The sequence below is a fragment of the Thamnophis elegans genome, chromosome 15 (genome assembly GCF_009769535.1).
Source record: "Thamnophis elegans isolate rThaEle1 chromosome 15, rThaEle1.pri, whole genome shotgun sequence".
Lineage (NCBI taxonomy): Eukaryota > Metazoa > Chordata > Lepidosauria > Squamata > Colubridae > Thamnophis > Thamnophis elegans.
In genome coordinates this window covers 16,678,154-16,691,224 of record NC_045555.1, presented here as the reverse complement: position 1 = coordinate 16,691,224, position 13,071 = coordinate 16,678,154, and the positions used below count along the sequence as shown (strand labels likewise).

Below are 13,071 nucleotides of genomic sequence, written 5' to 3'. Positions count from 1 at the left end.
TACAAGCACGCGGATGCCGAAAAGGTACACCATCCCTACCCTAGACTGGGAATATGTGTTTATTTAAATGCATGTCTATCCTCCTGCCTTTATTTTTTACAAACAATCCAAACAGATCTTATTTGCTGTAATACAATTGGGCCACCCCACCCCATAGAAGACTGCCTGGAGCAGGAGTCTCCAACCTTGGCAACTTTAAGCCTGGAGGACTTCAACTTCAGCTTTGCTGGCTGGGGAATTCTGGGAGTTGAAGTCTACCAGGCTTAAAGTTGCCAGGGTTGGAGACTCCTGGTCTGGAGCCAATAATGGTGGTAGGGTTAGCCGAGCAAATCTAGTCATAGAGAGACCTGTGGAAGGATCTGGCCATGCGGGCTGCAGACTGGACAGCAAAGGCCTTGGGGTTTCTCTTCCTGGCATCCTCTTCATCTTCGATCCCTAAATCTTTCAAATGACGCTTCTTTTTCTTGCCAGCCTTGGGACCGCTGTGTTTCTTGCGATGTTGTTTCTGGTTGCTCTCCTCCATCTTTCCCTCTTGGATCCAGCGACCATATAAGGCAAAAGACTTTCCTTTTCACTAAGGAACTAAAGTTAGGAAAAGAAAGCATTATACATGTGATACAGACCATCATGGAAGCAGTAGGTGTTTCATTTATACATCACAGTTTATAGAACTCTGAATCTCTTCTGCCTTTGTGGAAAAGATCTTCTTTCGTTCTATAAATTTTTATAAATCAACTGATGGCTCTACACCAACTGAAAGATCAAAGCATCAGAGTGTTTTATTCAAATGTTTTCCAAAGTCATTTCTCCAGTTATACAATTTTACAAATTCAATGCATAACTTGGGAGAGCCCCTATTTTGGTTACCACACCATAAAAAGATGTTGAGACTCTAGAAAAAAAAGTGCAGAGAAGAGCAACCAGGATGATTAGGGGACTGGAGGCTAAAACGGTTGCAGGAACTGTACGTGGCTGATGAACAGTTGCAGGAACTGGACATGGCTGGGCTAGTGAAGAGAAGGACTTGATAGCAATCTTCCAATATTTGAGGGGCTGTCACAGAGAGGAGGGGAGTCAAGCTAATTTCCAAACCACCCAAAGGCCAGACAAGGAATAATGGAGGGAAACTAACTTAGGAGAGATTCAACCTAAAAATAAGGAGGAACTTTCTGACAGTGAGATCAACCAATGGAACAGAAATTGCCTTTGGAAGTTGTGGGAGTTTCATCACTTGAGACTTTCAAGAAGAGATTGGACTGCCATTTGTCAGAAATGGTGTAGGGTCTCCAGCTTGAGGGGGTGGACTAGATGACCTATAAGACCCTTCCAACTCTGTTAATCTGTGCAAACTCAGAAATAAACAAGGAACATAAAGTAGCAAATTTCACTCCCCCTTTTACGTATCCTTTCCCAATTCAACATCCTACACGGTCCCAATTTGTATGCTGGGGGTGAGGAGGGAAACACACTTAGGTTAAGAAAGACATGCAAAAGGCCAGGCTTTTCTCCTTTGTATCAAATTACATACCTATACATATATATATAGGATTTGTCTCAAAAAAACCAAGGTTTTTTAGCTTGGTACACACATACACACAGCCCTATAGGCCAATGGCAAGATATTTATTTTTCTCCCCAAATGAAACTATTTCTGTATATTTAGGAATATTCAAAGACCGGAGGTCAAAAAGAGTAAGGTGATGTTCAGAAGAAAATGGCAACCAACTGGAACATGTCATATACATTCTACAATAAATTCTGTATGGGGTCTGACTTTAGGTACATTCTGTACACAGAAATAAAACTATACGTAAATTATACTGTATAAAATTGTTAACAAAATGATGGAGATGATAGATAGATGGATGGATGGATGGATGGAGACAGAGATTAGAAACAGAGATGAGAGACACAGTAGACAGATATATTAGAGAGATACATTACAGAGAGATATTACAGAGACAGATTGGATGGATAGATAGATGGGTGGGTGAGAGAGATGGATGGATAGGTGATAGAGGGGGGATGGTTGGATACATAGATGGAGAGAGAGCAAGATGATAGAATAGATGAGAATGAGAGACAGAATGACAGAGATGATTGATAGATGATAAATGATAGATACTGATTAGAGAATGAAAGAGTAGACACAGAAGAGAGAGAGATGATAGAATGGAATAGAATAGAATAGAACAGAATAGAATAAGGATGATGACAGATGATAGATGATAGATGATAGATGGACAGATAGATAAACAGACATTAGAAATAGAGACAGTAGACAGAGAGACAAATTAGATGGATATAGATGGATAGATGAGAGAGAGATAGATGGATGGATGGATGGATGGATGGAGACAGAGATTAGAAACAGAGATGAAAGACACAGTAGACAGATATATTAGAGAGATACATTACAGAGAGATATTACAGAGACAGATTGGATGGATAGATAGATGGGTGGGTGAGATGGATGGATAGGTGATAGAGGGGGGATGGTTGGATACATAGATGGAGAGAGAGCAAGATGATAGAATAGATGAGAATGAGAGACAGAATGACAGAGATGATTGATAGATGATAAATGATAGATACTGATTAGAGAATGAAAGAGTAGACACAGAAGAGAGAGAGATGATAGAATGGAATAGAATAGAATAGAACAGAATAGAATAAGGATGATGACAGATGATAGATGATAGATAGACAGATAGATAAACAGACATTAGAAATAGAGACAGTAGACAGAGACAAATTAGATGGATATAGATGGATAGATGAGAGAGAGAGAGAGAGAGATGGATGGATGGATGGATAAATGATAGTTGGATATATAGATGAAAAGAGAGAGATGATATAAGAGATAGATAATGAGAGAGACAGAGAGAAGGTCAGAGAGATGATACAGATTAGAGAACGAAAGAGTAGACAGACTCAGAAGAGAGAGAGAGAAAGATATATATATACACTGTGCACGCGCACGAGAGAGAGAGAGGGAGGGAGGGAGGGAGGGAGGGAGGGAGGGAGGGAGAGGCAAAGCCTGCTATTAACGCTCCTCCCTTTCGGCATGGCCCATCTTGCCTTCCCCACAGCACCTTTCCGTTTCCAGGGCTACCGTGGGGCTCAGCTCAAAGCCATTCCCCACAGCCCCACCTCTACCCTCGCGAAGCCAACGAATTTCTCAAGGCTCTCTCAAAGTTGGGGGCCCTTCCATGACCGCCGCCCCCCGTCTCTCCCCCCCCCCAAAGCCCAACTCTCGTTCAGACAACGCGCCGCCGACACGGATCAAACTTACCCGGGACTCGCTCTTTGCGCGTGGAACGCCGCCCGGAAATCCCTAATTCGGTCCGTCCCTTTTAGAGCGTCCCATCCGGAAACCGCGGCTCGCGTATTTGCGTTCCGCGCAAGGGGAAAGATTATCTCGGTGACAACGGCTGCGCGGCGGGGTGGGGATACCATAGCAACCGGCAGAACTTAACTTCCCCTAATCGTTGATAGTTTGCGCTCTGCAGCCCCCTCCTGGTTGGACTCAGTATTACAAACAGATCAGTTTAGAGTAGGAGAGGAGAGAATATAGAGTAGAGTAGGGTACAGTACGGTAGAGTAGAGTAGAGTAGATAGAGTAGAATAGAATGCAGAATAGAGTAGAATATAGAGTAGAGTAAAGATAAGAGACTTAGAATAGGATATAGGGTAGAGTCAAAAATTAGAGTAGAATATTGTTGCTATTTCTAAACTACTTCTGGACTTTGCAATTTTGATGTAGGAGAAAAAAAATGAAACATTGACATTGGATTTTGGTGATTAGATAGGTTTGTTATTATAGAAATAGCTAGTATATATTACCATAGAAAAGTAAAATATTGAGGATATACATTGTTAACTTACTGGATGCACTAAAAAGAATCAAAAGTCAATGTTTCCCCCTTTTACTCTTTACCTTTTTCCCTTTCCTTTGCTCTCTTACTTTCGTATTATTTTCATTTTTCTTTGCATTTTATATTTTGATAAACTAATTAAAAAATAAAACATTTTTATGTCAATAGATTGCTTTTCCACCTTTATTGCTCCCTGGATCCTGCCTTTAATAAAACACTATAAAACACAGATGTAAATGTCCATTATATATAATAATAATTTTATTCACCTTTTATGCCACTCAACTTCCAACAACTCAAAGATGGCTTGTAAACAGCAGAGGAAAGGCAATAAAAAGGTAAAAGATATTTGTCTTTTAATTTGCTGTTTTTTATTATTCTGGGGAGGACAAAAAGTGGCACAGAAATGGAAGTAAAATTACTTCCTTTTTCTAAAAGATATATCTTAGTGAAAGGCAACTGACAAAAAAGGGTGTATCCATTCTATACACAAAAAAACCCTCTAATGTAAATTAAAACATAATCCTACAAACATTACAATGATTAAAGAAAACCAAGAGGAGAAAAATAAGAAATATCAATAAATGTAATCTCCATAAAGGAGTAGTTAGAATTTAAATTCCCAATTAAATCAAAGCCATACAGAAATGTCTTGTTCACTTTCTTCTGCATTTTGTATCTTCTCGTTTGCAGAATTGTAAAGATATTTCAGAAACTAAATGCATATCAGCATCAGAAGAATAAACAGCTCTCCCTACAGAAAATCATTCTCTTGGACATGTTCCACACTTAGTCAAGCAACATGTTTCATAATAGAATAGAATAGAATAGAATAGGATAGGATAGGAATAGGAATAGGAATAGAATAGGAATAGAATAGGAAATAGAATAGGAATAGAATAGAATTCTTCATTGGCCAAGGGTGATTGGACACACAAGGAATTTGTCTTTGGTGCAGATGCTCTCAATGTACATAAAAAGACAAGATACATTCCTCACGAATCATAAGGTACAACACTTAATTATAGTCATAGGGTACAAATAAGCAAACAGGAAACAATAAATATCAATATAAATTGTAAGGATACAAGCAACACAATTACACTCCTGCAGTCATAAGTGGGAGGAAACGGGACCGATGAGAAGACTAATTGTAATAGTAATGCAGACTTAATAAATAGTTTGACAGTGGGGAGGGAATTAGTTGTTTAGCAGTGATGGTATTCTATATTTGAGAAAGATAATTCAAGATCTCTTTCACAGCTTTTAAATTCCTATAGGAAAAGAAGGATTTGCTAAGAGAAATGTCCTACTAGAAACTTTTCACACAGAGAGAAAAACACATGCAAGTTGTTATATACAAATCAAATATATAGTTTATAGATACAACAGACAGCAGGGAATGGGCCAAGAGAAAAAAAACAAGAATTGAATGGAGACTTCATTAATTGGACTGGAAAATAATTACAGAAATTTGAAACATTTGACATGGAAACATATTGCTGCAGACTCTTGTTTATGCTCGAATGATTAAAAGCGATGAAAGGTTGTGCCCCCCGGCCAGCCCCCTCCTGCAATCTTCTATTATCTCTGTTTTCCAAATTTGCAGAACGAGGCAGAGTTGAAACAATAGCTTATCAGCAGCCATTGTATGTTACAGTCCACACCGATTCATGTTTCTTTAGAAGGAATTTCTGCTATGCTTAATTGTGCTCGCTCTAAAGAATGCTTAATCTTGCAACATCGATGAGTTTTTAAAAGGATGTAGAATTACTCAACTATTTACCTGATTTATAGCTGAGTTAAAATGAACTTTGAAACAAAAAAAACCCATGATTGTCTAATGATTGTTGTAAGACACACCACATGTTCCATTTTCAAAGTAAATGCAACAAAACAAGAGATTTAAAAGATGTGGGTTTTCTTGGGTTTTTCCCCCCCATTTTAAAGTGCCGGCTATGTGTCTTTGTTCAGTGCAGAAATTATTTGTCCTTTTATTCAGATAGTATATTAATTTGGTGAATATATTTCCCACAGATGAAAGATTTTTTTAGTCAATCTTGTCATAAGAAGGAGGAGGAGGAAGAGGACGAGAAGGGGAAGGAGAAGAATTGTGAGTGTCCTTGCTGTCTGAACTTGCTTGTTTTTTTGCAGACATTTCATGACCTGACTAGGGAACATCATCAGTGCTAGAAGGGAGTGGGGTATATAGGCAGAAGCAGGAGGAGGAAGAGGAGAAATAATATTGCTAAAACATCGTCTCTATATGACCCCACTTTTCCGTTCAATCCACATTTGCTGAGCAACGATTCACTCCCCATCTCTCCCCCCAGGTTTTCCCACAACCTTTCTTAAGTACCCCCATTCTCTTCAACTTGCCTTTCCTGCTTGACCTGAAAATGTGACCTCTCACTTCATTAAACCAATTAGGCAGATGATGAACCTTCTTATATGCAATGTAGGAGGAGAGGCGTCTTGGTTTAGGTTAGATAGCCGAAGATCAGAAGGTACCTGGTAGCACTTTTTCCAATTAACAAATGCTACTACCGTAAAACCATAAGCTTTCATGAGCTGCAAACATGTGGGCCTTTTGATGAATGTTTTATTCAGAAAAGATGCTACCAATCTACTTATGGGGTATTTGTTTAACACTTTATACACTATTAGTTTTGCTTCTGTTAACAACCATTCATTTCTTGCAGAGTGTCCTATTTCTTTACAATGTTGTCTTTGATAAAAACTCAGAATTGAATCATTCAATATTTGAATCTAGCACATGTTCATGATGGAACTCAACTGGGTGAAGACATTGGGCACTAATAAAATGAAATTCAGTGGTGAAAAAAATAAGGTTCTACATTTAGGCAAGGAAAACAAAACACACAGGTTCAGTGTAGGTGGTACCTTGGCTCAATAGTAGTAACTGTGAGAGGGATCTTGGAGTCCTAGTGGACAACCATTTAAATATGAGCCAGCAGTGTGCAGCAGCTGCCAAAAAAGCCAACACAGTTCTAGGCTACATAAACAGAGGGATAGAATCAAGATCACGTGAGGTGTTAGTACCACTTTATAATGCCTTGGTAAGGCCACGCTTGGAATACTGCATTCAGTTTTGGTCACTACAATGTAAAAAAAGATGTGGAGACTCTAAAAGAGTGCAGGGAAGAGCAACAAAGTTGATTAGGGGACTGGAGACTAAAACATATAAAGAATGGTTGCACGAACTGGGTATGTCTAGTTTGATGAAAAGGACTAGGGGTGACATGATAGCAGTGTTCCAATATCTGAGGGGCTGCCACATAGAAGAGGGAGTCAAGCGATTCTCCAAATTACCTGAGGGTAGAACAAGAAGCAATGGGTAAAAACTAATCAAGGAGAGGAACAACTTAGAACTAAGGAGAAATTTCCTGACAGAACAATTACTCAGTGAAACAACTTGCCTCCAAAAGTTGTGAATGCTCCAACATTGGACATTTTTAAGATGATGTTGGATATCCATTTGTTTAAAGTGATGTAGGGTTTCCTGCCTAAGCAGAGGGTTGGACTAGAAGACCTCCAAGGCCCTTTCCAACTCTGTTATTCTATTCCATTCTATTCTATGCCTAGATGTTCTCCCAACTCCAGGGAGAAATGTTAGGGTTAGGGTTATTTCAAGATACAAAAAGCAGCAATTTGGGGAAAATTTTTCTTGGGAATTGAACAGGCGAGAGAGGGATGGACTAGAAGATCTCCAAGGTCCCTTCCAACTCTGTTATCCTATCCTATTCTTTTCTATTCTATACATTAATGCAGGGCAGATTTCTGGAGGAGGAGGAGGAGGAGGAGGAGGAGGAGGAGGAGGAAAGGAAGAAGAAAAAGAAAAGAAAAAGAAGAAAAAAGAGAGACTCAAATGTTCTGCCACATAAAGAAAACAGCCTATGAATAGAAGTGATTTAGGCTGAGAAAATAATGCAGGGTATATTTACGTCTGAAACCACCCTTGTAACACCACTTTGCTCCAGTTGATGGACAGAATAATTTAACATCTATTAAGTTCTGGAGGAAAAAAAAAAACACCTCTAATGCCGATTTCTCACGTTTTTGCAGAATGAATTTGGATTATTTTCTTAAACAAAAAAACACATAGTCTGGCTGTTTTATCCATGTACAAAAAATAAATAAATGCAGATTTGCAGGAAATGTCCATTTGCACAAAGTTATCTTTGTGGCTTGTGTCTTTCCCTTCCAGCCCCTTTAAAGTACCTCATCTCTGATACAGCAATTTGGACTTTTTTCTGGATGCACAATTTTCCCTGAATATTTTGCATCCTTGTGGGCCAATCAGGCTTCATCTTTTTACACAGAACTATGCCATTAAAAGAGGTGGCTCAAGAGGGACACAGTGGCTGAGTGGTTAAGATGCTAAGCTTGTCTATCAGAAAGGTCGGCAGTTCAGTGGTTTGAATCCCTAGTGCTGCGTAATGGAGTGAGCTCCCATTACTTGTCCCAGCTTCTGCCAACCTAGCAATTCAAAAGCATGTAAAAATGCAAGTAAAAAAATGCAACTAAAAAAATAGGAACCATCTTTGATGGGAAGGTAACAGCGTTCTGTGAGCCTTCGGTGTTTAGTTATGCTGGCCACATGACCATGGAGACGTCTTTGGACAGCGCTGGTTCTTCGGCTTTGAAACAGAGATGAGCACCACCTTCTAGAGTCGGGAACGACTAGTACATATGTGCGAGGGGAACCTTTACCTATGTAATTAAAATATTTCGTCTCAACGTGTCTCCCTTCGCTTACTCCCCATCGATTCTGGGAAAACTCTACCATTTCTTTGAAGATCCTTGGCCTTTTTTTTCTCATCACCCATCATTTTGCAATGCCCTGTTCCCAAATCTAGGATTTTCAATGAACGAGATCGAAATCTTCAACCTCCAAAGGATTCCTGGCAGCATCTCACTTTTTAGTTCTTCAGATAACATTTTTTTCCTTTTTGCTCAAGAAAAAGACCCCTTTCTTCTGACAGATAAGCAGCGGAAGATAAGCGAAGTAGCAGCAGTTAGTTCATTAACAATACAAATTTGGAGAAAATAATGTATTTTATCAGCAGATAAGAAAGAGGAAAAAAAGAGACTAAGATGCAGTATGAGGAAGATAACAGGAGCCACCAAAAACAATTATATCTGGATTATAGAAAGGCGGCTTACTTTGTTATGAGAAGTAAGGATAAGGGCCATTCAACCTTCCCTAGCATGAGAACTTCTGTTTAAAGGCAGTTCTCAACTTGACCACAATTAAGCCCAAATTTCTGTTGCTAAGCGAGACAGTTGTTGAGTGAGTGTCATCCATTTTACAACCTTTCTGGCCACTGTTGTTAAGTGAATCACTGCTGTTCTTCAGCTAGTAAGATGGTTGTTAATCGAATTGGGCTTTCCCCGTTGACTCTGCTTGTCAGAAGGTGGCAAAAGGGGATCATGTAACTACGGGACACTGCAACCGTTGTAAGTATGAGTCAGTTGCCAAGTGCCTGAATTTTGATCATGCAACCATGGGGTGCTGCAACAGTTGTGAAAAATGGTTACAATTCATTTTTTCCAGAGTCATCTTAACTTTAAAAAGAAAACCAGCTAGCAGGATGTCAACAAAGCATTATAGGTGCCTGAAAGAGCCATCATAAAAACCAGCTGGAAAGAGAAAGGCTGTTTGAAGAGAAACTAGATCAAGAGGTCAACTTGAAGTCAATTTCAAGTCAAGTCTTCTTACCCTGTAGCCAACATCAAATTCACCATCATCAGCTGGATGACTCCAGTTGCCCGATGAAGTGAGCTACAGATCACACTACTCCAGCCGTGTTAGCTGGGAAAGGTTTAGCTTAAAAATCCTTGAAAAGAATGTCTCTTCGCTGTTTGCATGCACACACTGTGTGTCATGTGTCCATGGGGATGTTACAACGGTTATTAGTCACATTTTCAATGCCGTTGTAGCTTTGAAGTGTCACCAAACCAACTGTTCTTAAGTAAAGAACTACCTGTAGTTTGTTGGGGATCCAAAGGTCAATGTTTATTTGTTAAATGTATTTAATAAATTTCTATAGCCACCTGTCTCTTTTCATTTTGGAATTGCTAGAATCCCTTTTCGGGTTCATTTGACCATCATCCCAGCTTCAGAAAATTGAAAAGAATCCAACCTATTCCTCTGTTCAATACCAATACTTAGAACAATGTTCTAGATATTACAAAGAGACCCAACTTCCCATTCCATTTACTCATTTAATAGATTTTTTTTCCTAGTAATGGTACCATAAAAATGCCTTTATCTGTCAACTGCATATAAAGAGAATCTGTACAAAATGTTTTATAGTTAGCACTTTGCACCAGCAAAGATATTACAAAGAGACCCAACTTCCCATTCCATTTACTCATTTCATAGATTTTTTTTTCTAGGAATGGTATCATAAAAATACCTTTATCTGTCAACTGCATATAAAGAGAATCTGTACAAAATGTTTTATAGTTAGCACTTTGCACCAGCAAGATTGGCTAAAATGTATAAAAATAGATCTTCTAAATGTTGGAAATGAAATCAACCACTAGGCTCATACTATCCTATGTGCTGGATCTGCCCAAAAGGTTAAAAACTGTGGATGAAAATATATACTTGGTTGGAAAAAATGATAAAGCAGCATATTGATTTGAAACCTGAGATATTTTTGTTGGGCATTCTACCGGAAAAGTATGATAAAAAGACTATATATCTGGTTTTACATATATTAACTGCAGCTAGAATTGTATTTGCGCAACAATGGAAAAATGATGAAATACTATGACGGCATTTCATCATTTTTCTATTGTTGTGCAAATACAAGATGAGTGTGTAATTAAGAAATTGTTAAAATGCACAGAAATGAACAGATTAATTCTCATTATTAAGGATAAAGAAGAAATAATATTTTTTGACTTGGGATGTATTTTACCAATGGTTAGACAATAGAAACAGAAGTTAGAAAGGAGATATAAAAAAGAGAAAATGTTAATGTGGTGAGAATTCGATGATGAAGATGTTATGTATTATTGTAATTATATTGATATATAATTATTAATATTATTGTGATGAATATAACAACAAATATGAGTATTCTGATTGTCTAAAATCCAGATCTCACAGTGGAAATGAAAAGTAATTTAAATAAAATAAATAAAACATGAATGTATTTATCTGTAAGCTCAGCTCAGAGAAAGACAGGAGGTTGAGTTTTGCAAAGGTGTTGAATTTGGCCTTTTTGCCACGCCAGTTAAAATAAACCCAGGAAAATGAGAAGAGAAATTAAGAGCTCCTGAGATGGATGGATGATCCAAGTGAGTAATTCTAATTTTACCTCATTTGAAAGAAATGCCTCGATTGGCCTTTATTTGCACCCAGCCTCCATTCAAGAGCATTCTCTCCAGCCATGAAGATAGCTTATCTTCTCAGATGGAAGAGACAAATCTCTTTGACATATACTTGGCTCCAAATGACTCAGCCATTGACATTCAAACATTCTCTCTCCAACCTAAGTAGAACATGATAGAAACAATCAAACACATACAAGCCATTTCAAGATCAAAGTTTATTGAAAGCCATCCCTACTACCAAAAAGCAGTTCCAGATAACCATACAGATCTTTTATTTTTAAACCATATCCCCCTTAAGAACATAAAGAGCTCAGGTGAATAAATTAGCAGCCAAAACTTCACTGGTGTAAAATACGTTTTAAGTAGCTAATAAATCTATAGGAGAGGGGGGAGGGAGGGAAAGAGAAAGAGAGAAAGAGAAAGAAAGAGAGAGAGAATGAGAGAGAGAGAGAAGGAGAGAGAAAGAGATGGAAAGAGGGGGAGGGAAAGAGTGAGAGGGAGAGAGAGAGAAAGAGTGAGAGGGAGAGAGAGAGAAAGAGTGAGAGGGAGAGAGAGAGAAAGAGGGAGAGAGAAAGAGAGAGGGAGGGAAAGAGAGAGAAAAAAATAGGGAAGTTAAGAGAGAAAAAGGGAGAGAAAGAGAGAGGGAGGGAGGAAAAGAGAGAGGGAGAAAGAAAGTGTGTGTGTGTGTGTAAAATCTCAACAGAATCATAATAAAATATAAAATATAGCTAAAAGATGGGGATGAAGGGAGAATGTAGAGATTTGGGAGCTGGGTATTAGTCAGTCAACCACTTCCCGTGTGATGTTGTTCCACTGGGGCGCCAAGCCAACTAGTAGAGCAGGATTTTCAGCCGCCTATGGAAGAGTAGAAGGTGGGAGTCAATCTCACCTCAGAAGGTGAGGTGCTCTAAAGATCTGCGGCCACAGCATTGAAGGCTCTTCTTCGCCTGGATTCAGCCAGCCAGAATTCCTTGACTGATGGCATCCATAGCGTGCCTCCTCTGCTGGCATGGTGGGAGGAGGGTTCTGTCCCAACACAAGTCTGCAGCCCCTTGGATATTTCCCCATAACCATGGGAAGAGAATTTTAAAGCCTTCTTTTATGGTCATCTTCTTGCAATCTTCTCCCAAGGCCTCTGAATCCCTGGTTTGAAGGCTTCTCAAAGGCTTGGCCAAAGTCCCAAATTGAGACATTCACAGCCTGATTCCTGCAGTAAAACTACCTCCAGTTTCCCCTCCATTCATTTTACTTATTTTAGGATTAAAATTTAATGCCAAATCCAGCTGTCCAGCTGGGCAAGGAACTGTAGTAAAACCATTACAATTAAAAAGAGAGGAGGAAGGAAGCAAGATGCACACTGGGAGTGGAGGTGGTCTTGCCTTAATCTGTTAATCCCCTCCAGAGTGATGCATCCCTGTTGGAGTCCCAGGTCAACTGGCAGAGCCAAATCTTCTGGTCCTTGGCGAAAAGCAGGAAGGTGGATGTAGATCTCGCTGGAAATTGAATTTTGGGTGCCTCAAAACATTAGGACAAAACTCATAAATGTTCTTTCTTCTAAGTGGAACTCCTTAGTAAAAGGTGGAAGATGTATACGATCTGAGAGTTACCCATTACAAACCAGCCTGGGATATTGGTCCATGTTTAGATGCCTCCGGAGTCAGGAGCAAAAGTTAACAATGCTGTCTCTATATATGGAGATCCTTAGCTGGAACAGAACTTGAGCAAGTTCTGGTAGAACCGAGAGAATCCTCCCAGCTGTGGATTTGGGGAAATCTGCTGTTGAGATATGGGTCTTAGGAGTGGATCTATAGGTGGTGTTGTT

General features: G+C 39.1%; 1 protein-coding gene across 1 annotated transcript in view; it reads right to left on the bottom strand.

Annotated features, from left to right (window-relative positions):
• The window catches only part of BMS1 (BMS1 ribosome biogenesis factor), a 41,832-nt gene extending 38,472 nt beyond the window's left edge, over positions 1 to 3,360 (bottom strand). Inside the window, exons 1-2 of the mRNA XM_032232143.1 lie at positions 3,296 to 3,360; positions 348 to 582 (exon numbers count right to left, since the gene is read on the bottom strand). Coding sequence (XP_032088034.1) covers positions 348 to 523 — 176 coding nt within the window. The 5' untranslated portion in view covers positions 524 to 582; positions 3,296 to 3,360. The remainder of the gene's footprint in view (positions 1 to 347; positions 583 to 3,295) is intronic.
• Positions 3,361 to 13,071: the final 9,711 nt, after the last annotated feature.